The 12,845-nt window shown below is 45.8% G+C and overlaps 1 protein-coding gene across 1 annotated transcript in view; it reads left to right on the top strand.

Annotated features, from left to right (window-relative positions):
* Positions 1-1,391: 1,391 nt before the first annotated feature.
* LOC119917680 (ras and Rab interactor 2-like) overlaps positions 1,392-12,845 on the top strand; it is a 15,059-nt gene continuing 3,605 nt past the window's right edge. Inside the window, exon 1 of the mRNA XM_038738098.1 lies at positions 1,392-1,575. Within this exon, the coding sequence (XP_038594026.1) occupies positions 1,392-1,575 (184 nt within the window). The remainder of the gene's footprint in view (positions 1,576-12,845) is intronic.

Genomic DNA, 12,845 nt, shown 5'->3' with positions numbered 1-12,845 from the left:
AGTGTGTTGACCTTGTTCTGGTAATCCGCTGTGTTAAGGACTACCGTGCATCTTCCTTTGTCAGCAGGTAGGACAGTGATGTTTTGATCCTTGCTCAGTGATGTCACAGCCTTCCTTTCTTGGATGGTGAGGATGGAAGGGGGAGCCTTCGCATTAGAAAGGGCTGCAGATACCTTTAGTCTGAGCTGTGCCGCCTCTGTTTCTGTTAATTTGCTTTTCCTAATGGCCTGTGGCTGTGATGAGGTCCACTATAGGTAGCTGCTGTGGTATAATGGCAAAGTTTAATTCTTTGGTCAGAACGTCTTTCTCTGGTTGGGTGAGTTCCCTATCTGACAGGTTTTTCACCCATCTGTTGTGTGTTTCATGCGTTGTGTGGTTGTTGTCCTTTCTCCTTTGGATGAGGGACGAAACATCTTCTAGTATCTTCAACCAAGTCCAGTTGCCCTTGACTTTAACCTTCTTTGGGGTCCTTGTAAATGGTTTTTTGGCTTGTAGTAAGTTGTGTCATGTAGCTGTCTGTACTTCTCATAGGTACTGTTCCCTGTCCATGATAACCACTGCGCTTTCTTTGTCGGCTGGTTTGATGATGATGTTCTTATTCTGTCATAATTGGTCTAGTGCTTCAAATTCATATTTGTTCAAATTTGGTTTAACCCAGCCGAATCTAAATTGGTTTTGGAGATATTGTAAGTCTGTCTGGATGAGTGCGTCAATGTCTGGAAGTAACTTACCCTTAGGGGGGACACACTGGGACTTGGGAGTGGTGGTTGTGTGTCAGGTTTATGTTCAAAGTAAGTTGGTAATTAAAGTCGTCTGTGATACTGTTCTAGGGTTTTTGAAATTTGGGTTGCTGCTGGTTGTTGGAATGAAGTTAAGTCCCCTGCTGAGTAGAGCAAACTGGGCTGCAGACAAAGTAAAACGGTTTTTTGGACTGTGGTGCAGATGTTGGTTTTGGCCAGGATGGCTTCTGCATGCCTGAAGGTGGCTCGAGGAAAGCTGTCCACCTGTTGATCTGGGCATTAAAAAGGTGCAAATCTGGCCACATTTGAGTCACCAATAATGAGCCATCTCCTCCTGGCTGTCAGGCACCACTCCTTAATTTTCCTCTGTGTGTTGATGTGTCTAGTGGGGCGGTGTGTAAGTGCAGGTGCTGGTGTAGCAGCGACAGCTGGGCCAAAAGTCAGTTGTCTTTGGACTGGACCTAGTCCAGTTTTTGGAGCAGGGGGCAGGTTAACTACCTGGGGAGAGGAGTCATGTATGTGTCAGTTATCACCTGAGAGGATGGAGAGAGCGAAGGGGAGACAGGAGTAGCAGTCTGCTCAGGGACTGGAGAGGAGAGGAAGTCAGGAGAGAGAGGCTGTTCAAAGGCGTAGGATGGAGAGGGAGAGAACATGGGAGAGTTGTCCCTCTATGTCTCTGGCTGTGGTTCTGGGGACCAGCGACGCGGAGTTCCCTCGGGTCGCTCTACCGCTCCCCTCATACCTGTATTCTCTGGAGTAGTTGGTTGTATTCTGGGCCGTCTGTGGTCCACCCTGGGCAGCCTGGCACTGCTGGCGGTGGCGACGAGGGTAAGAGGTCCCTCTTACCGTCGGTGGACAGCGATCCCGATGTCTCATTCAGCCACGTCGATACTGAACCAGCGTCCAGTCGACTGATTTTAACTGTACTGAGCAACTAAAAAATGGTGAAAAAAGTTGTGAGAAGTGAGTTGTGATGGTCCGTTTTGCAAGAATTTTAATGAATTAATAATTAATAACGTTTCTATCTTTAGAAAAGACAGGCAAAAAAATCTTACTTGAGTTGAGTTCTGTCGTCCAAAAGTGAGTGAACGCAACGCTTGAACCAGGAAATAAACAACTTCATGGAGCCTTGAAACCTCCCACTTCCTGTGAGGTGGGGGTCCTCCAGTGACATAGTGTAGTCAGGAGCTAGTTTTTGTAGTTTTTGCAATCAAATTACTGTAGTGCTCAAATCAGGTTGAAATAAACACCCAGTGTGTTGTTGGACCGTGACTTTAAAGTACCCTTTTTAAACTATGTGTAGTCCTTGGTCCTGGGTGTTCTTTCATGAAGCAATAGGAGAAGAAGTTTTTGGTCCAAGTTAATCAGTTTTATTACAAGTAAATGAATAAAGCTTACAGAGCTCTGGGTCGATCTTCCTTTCCCTGACAAACAACAAGCTGTATCAGTTCATGAAGTCTGACTGGCTATCTCTCCCTGACCCAGTGTTTTAGTATACATCGTCATGTCATAAAACAATAAAACAAAAGTGTAGGTCAGTCCATGATTGGCCCAAGTCCTCTGACCCCAATGTTTGTCCTCTGACTCCACGAATCGCCATGCTGTTGCTGGGCAGATTACAAGCGTAGTTCCTGAAATGAGATATCTTGGAGAAGAGATGTTTTGTACCACATTCCAAACTACCCCACACTGAGAATATATAATAGATACAAGGTGGGTGAAACCATAATTTTTTGTAAATGTAACGGATGTGGTTAGGGGTGTGTGAAGGATGACTCAAGATGGCTTCTTTTTTTTACATTTTAGTGGCTCCTGTAGAATACAATACACATTAATTGCCTTCTGGCTTCCTCTTACTGCACCTCTGCTTCCCTTAGCGATGCAAAACGTGACTGAGCACTTCATGTATTTAAAATACATTACAAATACATTACTTTAACACATACATGAGGTATTTTCCTCAGAGTGCACACTACTCATGGAGAGCCATTAACACTGTCCAGAAAATTAATTAAATGCAACAATTACATAAAAACAGTACATTTCCTTAAAACAAAATAGCATAACAGCGACACCTGGTGGGCTGAATAAACAGTGTGTGGGTGAGGTGATAGAGACATTAAAATTACATTAATAAACAGAAGGAAAACACATACCTGTAGAACACAATACACATTAATTGCCTTCTAGCCAGAATCCTCTTACTGCACCTCTGCTTCCTAAACATACAAAATACAGCGTTTACTCAAGGGAAGAGACGTTGAAATCTCCGATGAGCTACATTGATCACATGACACGGCCCGCCTGCCATGGTAAAAATGTCAGCTAGAAAGTTAAAATGAAAACACTGCAAAAACATATTTTAACGGTCAAACTAACACAAAACTGCTACGTGACATAACTGTATTGACATCGCACAATATGTATTGAAAGCTATAACGTAATTGGTTCAATTTCCAAAGAAAACAGTATATTAGCCCAGCAGTACTTTTCCACACAACTTGCCCTCAGCGGTGCAAAACGAGACTGTGGGAGATGAGCACTATGGAAGCTTAGGAGGTACAAAAGGGATAGTGTGCAGCTAAGGACATTTCCACAGAAAAAAATAGCAAAAATAAAGATAAATTAAAGCTGCAAGCAGCGTTGGGCGGGCCCTCGCACTTGGAAGCGCGTCCGCGTGTGAGCCGGCCGAGTTGCATATTCTGGAGCTCTGCCGGTGCGGCTGTGAATTTGCTACGCGGTTATGACGCCGCATGAAGGTGTTATATGTCACTTCCTGTGTCCCCTATGTGGAGCTACATAGCACTTGCCGCTATGAATATAAATCGGTATTGACGTGTAGATGTCTGCGGGGTGGGAGAGTTATCAAGCACGTAAAGTTTGTTTCAGATGTGAGCATGTACACTGAACAATAATGTACCCAAACAATAAAATAAATTCCTTTTATATTTCCCTGTCTTGTTGTTTATGTGTACATACAGAGGAAGAATGTGAGAACAGCACACATTTCATCGTTACTGTGTGTTAGAGCATGGGAGAACAGTGGATACTTTTAATACAGCCCACACCCCTAATACTGTGTAACTATAACAAGTAGAGAACAGAAGAAAAAGATGTTCTTTCTTTACAACTGTCTGCATAGCTTATTCATATTGTGTAATGAATGAAAATAAATAGGCCTACTAGGCTCCTCTCTACTTTGACATTTAAGATTAGCTTGTTTGATCCACCTTCATACACATGTGACATTACTGTACAACTTGAGAAAGGTGAGTTGTTTTCTGCTCCAGCCTGCCTAAAAGAAAAGCGTTTTTGGGATTAAATAGACTTTATTAGCTGCTGCAGTGCAGGATGAACTCAGAATAGACCCATTTCTCACCTTATTATTCTAAATCATGCAACGAAGAAGAAGAAATGCATAATAAATCCTGGGACAAAATCTGTCCACAAATACTGTACAGCATGTAGTCTAATGAACAAGATTTGTGTTATAGCTGACTTGGGCAGTGAAATGTTTAATTTTTTTAATTCATGTGGTCATAGTTGTCCACAACTCAAATCAGAATATATGAAGAAATGTTTTATACCACCTCAAGAAGGCTTCCTATCAGAAAGGTAGGAAGGTATTTCAAATGTACAACTGCAGTCCTGAAATCTAAGTAAAGTAATTTCCCTGACATTACTGTGTTACGCATGTAACAGGTTTTATACTTCCTGTGAGTATAATCCAATCAATCTTATTTTCATACTGTATATCCGATGTGTAATTTGATAAATTGTGTTGTATGTCGTGCTCGCATCTCAGAGAAGACTCTGACTGCAACATGCGTCTTTGTAAAGAGAGAAACGGACAGAAAAAGTCTCTAACTCTGCCTGTCAGCTCGCTCTGCTCCGTTAAAACTGAATTTACCATACAGAATTGAATACGAGTGCACTCCAGATTTAGCTGCAGCCAGCTGACCGTGTGCTTCTCCCTATACCGCAGTTCTGTGTCCATGCATGCAGCAAACTGAAAGCACTGTCTGTCGGAGCGTCTACGTGAAAAGAGAAGGAAGACATGGCTGGTAGTGTCTTCAGAGTTGTTAAACACCTCAGCGCACTGAAGGAAGCCATCTGACTGTGTGAGGGGCAAGATCGTTGATGTCTGCAGGCAGAGTAGGCCTAGAGCTCTCCTGTCTGACTGGTCCACCAATAGCAGAGAAGATGACCCCTTGAGACACAGCCCCTCCTCATTTGCATAATGAGGCAGAAATGCATACAAAAATTTAAAAAAGACAGGCAGAAATAAATACCATGGCTGAAAATAAATAAGGTAAATAAATACAAAGGAAGAATAAAACAGACAAAATATTAAAACACACACATAAATAAATACATTAAAAAAATTGTAATAAATAAAGTTGAATAAACAAATAAGGTAATTATAACAAAGGTGAATAAGTAAAGGCACTAATTAAAATATATACATTCATGTCTCCTTGTATAATTTAATTACTACCTACATTTATTTATTTACTTTATTTTTTGTTTATTTAATTGGATGCTTATTTATTTATTGAGCATTTATTTATTTCTGTATTTATTTCTGACTGTGTCAGGATCGGTCCTCCATAGCGGGGTGGGAGAGTTATCAAGCACGTAAAGTTTGGTTAAGATGTGAGCATGTACACTGAAGTTACAACAACTTCCTGTGTCATGGCGAAGACTTGATCTTTGACGCCACGCCACGGACACGCCCATTGACGAAAACTTGCAAATAGCACAACTTTTCATCTTCAATGCCTTTAGAAGGCACGGCAGAAATTTGAGGTCGGTCGGACTAAATCCCTAGGAGGAGTTCGTTAAAGTACGAAGTGTGTAAATCATCCAAAATTTGACGTAAAATTCAAAATGGCTGACTTCCTGTTGGGTTTAGGCTATGGCTCCAAGAGACTTTTTTGTGCGTCTGGACAAGATACACGTACCACAGAAAATTCGTGCACGTAGGTGAAACATGCGGCGGGGGCTGCTTCGTTAAAGGTCACTTTCTATTGCCAGCAGGTGGCGCTATGACTGTGGGTGAATGTCGGAATGTACATGTGTTCAGGGCGGGACTCTCATCCTACATGTACAGTTTGGTCCAGATGTGAGCATGTACACTGAAGTTACAACAACTTCCTGTTTCATTGCGAATCATCGACGCCACGGACACGCCCATTGACGAAAACTCGCAAATAGCACAACTTTTCATCGTCAATGCCTTTAGAAGGCACAGCAGAAATTTGACGTCGATCCGACTAAATCCCTAGGAGGAGTTCGTTAAAGTACGAAGTGTGTAAATCATCCAAAAATGGCCGTAAAATTCAAAATGGCCGATTCCTGTTGACTTTAGGCTATGGGTTCTTGAGGCTTTTTTGTGCGTCTTGATATGATACATGTCCCCAGAAAATTTCGTACATGTAGGTTGAACGTGAACGAGGGGCTAATCATTTCCAATTTTCTAGGTGGCGCTAGCGAGTCATTTTGCCACGCCCATGTGCGAAACTTGTAGAATACGAAATTTTTCACCGGTTCTGACATGTTTGCAAATTTTGGTGAGTTTTCGAGTATGTTTAGGGACCTCGCACGGTGCTCGGGCCCTAATAATAATCCGAGCAAATTCAATAGGGACCTCGCACGGTCGTGCTCGGGCCCTAATAATCCAAGCAAATTCAACGGTCGTGCTCGGGCCCTAATAATAATCCGAGCAAATTCAATAGGGACCTCGCACGGTCGTGCTCGGGCCCTAAATATATATATTCCGAGCAAATTCAATAGGGACCTCACACGGTCGTGCTCGGGCCCTAAAAATTCACCTTGAACAAAAAACAGTGCTTCCTAAATAAACTTGGGCAGACAAAGAAAGGCTGAGGTAGCAGTAGCTGATGTGTTGGAGACAAATAAACCATACATAAAACAGCAAGAGGACACCATGAAATGATGTGCCCTGAGGTAATGAGTTTTACATAAATATATATACCTTCTGTGAAACAAGTGCATAAAGTGGGGGAGCCCTGTTGAGAGGAAGGCATCAGGACAGCAGACAACGAGGCGCGGGCCAGTTAGGGAAGAAAATTTTGAAATGTCGACGCTGAAGGCAGCTGCGCCTTCGCATTGAATGTCCGAGCCCTCACCTCTCATTGAGGCCCTGTGGAATCAAAGTGCCCAGGCGGTGTATCCAGAGCCTCTCCTCACGTCGTCTCTGGGCTGCGGACCACCTGGGATTACACTGGAGGATCAGTGCCTGAAAAATTCTCCGTGACCAGTGGGTCTAGAGTCAGTAGATGTTCCCAGCTTGGCTCTAACTAGAGTGTCCTGCAGGTTTTAGTTCTTTCTGTATGCAGCAATGAGTCTATGGTTCTGTAACAGCTGAGTAGTAGATGTCAAATAGTGGAAATTATTTTTGAGTGTCCTAACAAGCTGTACTGCTGCGGGCAAATAGGTAGTGATAACAGGAAGGAGAGAATCAGTAGTGAGCAGCTTAGGGTGCTGAAAGCTTTTCAAAGCTCAGCGTAAGAAGGACCTGCAGTACCCTCTGTTGGACAGAGCTGAGAATAGCATGTTTGTGGCTACTTTAAAATCCTCTGTTCTTAAAATCCAATGAAATCTCAGAAGTTGTGACTTTATTAGACCTGCAAATGTGTGCTTTGGATGAAAACTGGATTTGTGTAGTAAGGCATGTGTGTCTGTTTCTTTAAAGAACACCTTGAGGTCAAGTCTGAGGGTAGAGTCGAAATCTGGGCCCTTAAAGGTGGTGGTATCGAGGAAGTCCACGGCAGTCTGGCTAATACACTATTTCAATTTGATAGATGAATTGTGGTTGTTCAGGGAGGTCACAAAGATATCAAAATCCTGTCTCGAGTAGGGCCAGATTCCCCAAATATCATCCAGGTATCTACAGGTGCTGGTCATATAATTAGAATATCATCAAAAAGTTGATTTATTTCAGTATTCCATTCAAAAAGTGAAACTTGTATAATGTATACATTCATTCCATACAGACTGATATATTTCAAGTGTTCATTCGTTTTAATTTTGATGATTATAACTGACAACTAATGAAAACCCCAAAATCAGTATCTCAGAAAATTGGAATATTGTGAAAAGGTTCAATATTGAAGAGACCTGGTGCCACACTCTAATCAGCTAATTAACTCAAAACACCTGCAAAGGCCCTTAAATGGTCTCTCAGTCTAGTTCTGTAGGCTACACAATCATGGGGAAGATTGCTGACTTGACAGCTGTCCAAAAGACGACAATTGACACCTTGCACAAGGAGGGCAACACACAAAAGGTCATTGCTAAAGAGGCTGGCTGTTCACAGACTCTGTGTCCAAGCACATTAATAGAGAGGCGAAGGGAAGGAAAAGATGTGGTAGAAAAAAGTGTACAAGCAATAGGGATAACCGCACCCTGGAGAGGATTGTGCAACAAAACCCATTCAAAAATGTGGGGGAGATTCACAAAGAGTGGACTGCAGCTGGAGTCAGTGCTTCAAGAACCACCACGCACAGACGTATGGGTTTCAGCTGTCGCATTCCTTGTGTCAAGCCACTCTTAAACAAGAAACAGCGTAAGAAGCTGGGCTAAAGACAAAAAGGACTGGATTGCTGCTGAGTGGTCCATAGTTACGTGCAGTGATGAAAGTAAATTTTGCATTTCCTTTGGAAATCAAGGTCCCAGAGTCTGGAGGAAGAGAGGAGAGGCACAGAATCCATGTTGCTTGAAGTCCAGTGTAAAGTTTCCACAGTCAGTGATGGTTTGGGGTGCCATGTCGTCTGCTGGTGTTGGTCCACTATGTTTTCTGAGGTCCAAGGTCAACGCAGCCGTCTACCAGGAAGTTTTAGAGCACTTCATGCTTCCTGCTGCTGACCAACTTTATGGAGATGCAGATTTCATTTTCAGGACTTGGCATCTGCACACAGGAGGGCTTCGAGAGGCCGCCGTGCCTCTGGTAGAATGAGCCCTCACAGCCACAGGTGAAGGCAAACCGCGCACCTGATAGGCCAGGGAAATAGTCTGAACAATCCAGTTGCTAATAGTATGTTTGGGTGCAGGGAGCCCAGCCCTGGGGGACCCAAAATACACTAGCAGCTGGTCAGCCTTCCTCCAACGGGAGGACCTCAGAGTGTAAATAATCAGTGCTCTGACAGGGCAGAGCAGATGAAGTCTCCCATCCTCCGCCATCACATGAGGTGGAGGATGAAATGCCTGCAGCACTGTGGACCCTGCCGCACAAGAAGGCACTTTAGGGATGTATCCTGGACGAGGGTGCAGGATAGCCCTAATATTCCCCGGGGCAAACTCCAGGCATTGCGGGGAAACCGAAAGCGCTTGGAGATCCCCCACCCTCCTCAGAGAGGTGATAGCAAGGAGAAAGGCCATCTTGAGGGTCAAGGGCTTAGCCTCAGCTGACTCCAGGGGTTCGAAGGGGGCCTCAGCCAACGCCCCAAGAACCACCGCCAGATCCCGAGTGGGAACCTTGGACTGAGTCGCAGGTCTCATCCTCCGGGCACCACGGAGGATCCGTGTGGACGGGGCCCTGGAGCTGAGGAGGGTCTCGACTGCTCCGGCTGTTAGACCCGCCTCTAGGTACTGTGACCCCTCAGGGGCCAGACCCACAGTCGCCAGACCCACAGTCACCATACGGCGGGGCAAGGGTGAAGAACCCGGCCCTGCGCCTGGGACAGCAGGTCTCTCCTCAGAGGGACCTGCCACGGCGGGCCATCCAGGAGCAACATGATGTCAGAGAACCACACCCGGGTTGGCCAGAACAGGGCTACAAGCAGTAGGCCGACATTTTCCTGGTGGACCCGCTCCAGAATCCCCGGGAGCAGAGCGACTGGGGGAAAAGCGTACAGACGTAGCCTTGGCCAAGAATGTACCATGGCGTCAGACCCAACGGGGCTAGAGGAACGAGAGAAAACCATAGCGGGCAGTGCGTAGTCTCTTGAGACGCAAACAGATCCACGTCTATGGGGCCGAACTCTCCGCACAAGAGCTCCACCACTTCGGGGGTGAAGTCTCCATTCCCCGGGCCTCAGCCCCTGCCTCGACAGCAGGTCTGCTTCCTGATTCTGCGTCCCCAGGAGATACATCATCCTGAGCGATAGTAACCTCTGCTGGGACTGACACGCCAGTCTGTACAGAGGATGCGAGCGCAGATCGCCCTGGTAATTCACATAGGCCACCACCGCTGTGTTGTCGGAACGAACCAGGACGTGATGGCCTTGGAGATCGGGCAGGAAACTCCTTAGAGCCTGGAACACCGCCAACATCTTGAGACAGTTCATATGCCACTTGGACTGATGCACCTGCCAGGATCCCCTTGCAAAGCGGCCGCCCATGACCGCGCCCCAGCCCGTGAGGGAGGCGTCTGTCGAAATGACCAGCCGGCGACAAGAACCTCCCAGCACGGGCCCCTGGGACAGGAACCAAGTTTCCTTCCAAACTGATAGGGAACGAAGACACTTGCGCGTAACCCAAATCAGACGGAAAGGATTTCCCCTCTGGGAAAAACCCTTGGTCCTTAGCCAACACTGCAGGGGTCTCATGTGCAGCAGTCCAGATGGTATTACGCTGGACGCAGCCGCCAGGAGACCCAACACTCGTTGAAAGTGTTTTATAGTGATGGCATTGCCTAACTTCACCCCTTTCACGGCAGCCAATATGGTGTCGACAATTGTGCCCGCATCGTTGTCGAATCCCATACTACCCCTACCCCTACCCCCTACCCCACACTCTTGTTTGCGTTGAGCCTCAGCCCTAAATGCAGCAGATGAGCCAGAACGCTTCGCCCTGCGTCTTAACGCTCCGTGGTTCTGTGAAGCTCCGCCAGATCTTCCTCAGAGGGACCCCCCCTCTGAACAATCTCCTGTAGCAGGTCGGCTTGGTAGGCTTGAAGCACCGCCATGGTGTGCAAGCTCGCACCTGCCTGGCCCACTGCCATGTACGCCTTCTTGTGGGGAAGGCTTGGAGGGTAACGCCGCCGGCTTCTCCAGGGAGGACGCAAGTCAAGGGGAGAGATAGCTCGCAAGCGCATCCTCCACCCGAGGCATCCTCCCATAACCACGGTCCCTAACCCCCATCACATTACTGTAGTTCAGTGATCGGGGTGTGGAAAGCCGTGTAGAGAAGGGTCTGCCCCATGATTTACTCAGTTCATCATGTAAATCAGGAAAGAATAGACGTGGGGTCTCTGCTATTCTACTCTGCTAGCAGAGAGGTGGCGTGTGGTGCTTAAGAAACCTTTCATCAAGCTTACCACTAGCCTGTGGTGTCTGCTCCTCCTGTGGCCAGTTGATGTTGAGCTTAGCCACGGCTATAGTCACCACCTCCAGCAGCCCGCCTGATGACGCCGCCCCGACACCCAGAAGTCATCGTCCACTACGCTGAGCAAGTCCGCCTCCTCGGAGTCGGATTCCTGCAGCGTCTCCGGATCCAGCGGGAGAAGCCGAGAACCAGGAACCGGGCCCCTCGAGAGCTGCACGGGCGTGCTCCATCCCCAAACATGAGACACACATCTCATGAGAATCTCCATCCGTGATGTACCGCGGGCAAGGAAAAACACACCTTCTGTACATCTGGTTGCCGGACATGCTGGTAGACTTCTTCTTCAGGTAAGACACACTGCTTGTAGGACTGGAGCTTTCTTCAAACAACATACAGAGCGCCTGCTGAATAGAAAAAAGCTAATGATGAGTGTGTACAGGTGTGCTTTATACTCCTCCGGTTATTCTGTCACACCTTACTGTTCTAGCAGCAAACCAATAGGATTGGAGTGATTTCATTCACGTTCAGACCTGCTACGCCTAGAGGCGTTCCCATAGTGTCGTAACCGACGCAGTTCGAGTTCCCTCAAAGGGGAACTATGGGGTATTGTGAAGAGGAAGATGCAATACGCCAGACCTAACAATGCAGAAGATCTCAAGGCCACTAACAGAGCAAACTGGGCTCTCATAACACCTGAGCAGTGCCACAGACTGATCGACTCCATGCCACGCCGCATTGCTGTAGTAATGCAGGCAAAAGGAGCCCCAACTAAGTATTGAGTGCTGTACATGCTTATACTTTTCTTGTTCATACTTTTCAGTTGGCCAACATTTCTAAAAATCCTTTTTTTGTATTGGTCTTCAGAGATACTGAATTTGGGATTTTCATTAGTTGTCAGTTTTAATCATCACAATTAAATGAAATAAACATTTGAAATAAATCAGTCTGTGTGTAATGAACAAATATAATATCCAAGTTTCACTTTTTGAATGGAATTACTGAAATAAATCTACTTTTTAATGGTATTCTAATTATATGATCATACCTGTATAATAATAAAGTGTTTTTTTGGGACAGGAGTTGAGTGCAGCTGTTTCCCACCATGCCATGAAAATATTGCCGTAAGCAGGCTAAAATTTCTTACCCATGGCTGTACCATTAGTTTGGAGAAGAGTTGTCCGTGAATTCAAAATCATTTTTGGTTTAATTTATTTCACGGAGCTGCAACAACTCTCTGTCTGGTGTTTCAGGGTTAGGGTAAATGTTACCCATCGCTCGTGTGAGCGACCTGAATAACTTTTGATTGGAAGGTTGTATAGCCACGGGATTTCCTGTTGATCTGATGGGCCATTTAGAACTTATAGGTGGCTATTATATTCCAAAGACCCCGAATGGAGATTTACAGACTCACTTACACTTAAGAAGCAACATATGTGTATAAGTGTTTTTGTAAGTGATGAGGCTAATTTAATTTTGTATAAGCTAGATTTTGCTAGTGTATGACTGAGTTCTGTTCAGTTTGAGTGTAGTGCTGGGTCCTTCTGTTTTTTCCAGGGAGAGGGGGACGCCGAGCTGGGAAAAGGCTGACTTGAGGGTGGAAAGACCGTGTAGGTGAGGATGGTGGTGTGATGGTGAGAAAGTCGTCCAACAAATGGATGACGTAAGAAAGTTTGTGGTTGTTGAGGAGGATCCAGCAGAGTGCTTCAGAAAGTGAGTCGAAGATCTTAGGGCTGCTCTTGCACCCGAATGTGAGGCGGACCGCGAAGTTATAAGAATTGTTCCAAGAGATGCCGAAAAAACTCCAGAAGTCAGGAT

This window comes from Micropterus salmoides, unplaced genomic scaffold (genome assembly GCF_014851395.1).
Source record: "Micropterus salmoides isolate LMB-PRFRI ecotype aquatic unplaced genomic scaffold, ASM1485139v1 Ms_hic_scaffold_22, whole genome shotgun sequence".
In the NCBI taxonomy this organism is placed as follows: domain Eukaryota; kingdom Metazoa; phylum Chordata; class Actinopteri; order Centrarchiformes; family Centrarchidae; genus Micropterus; species Micropterus salmoides.
This window is presented reverse-complemented; position numbering and strand designations above follow the sequence as displayed.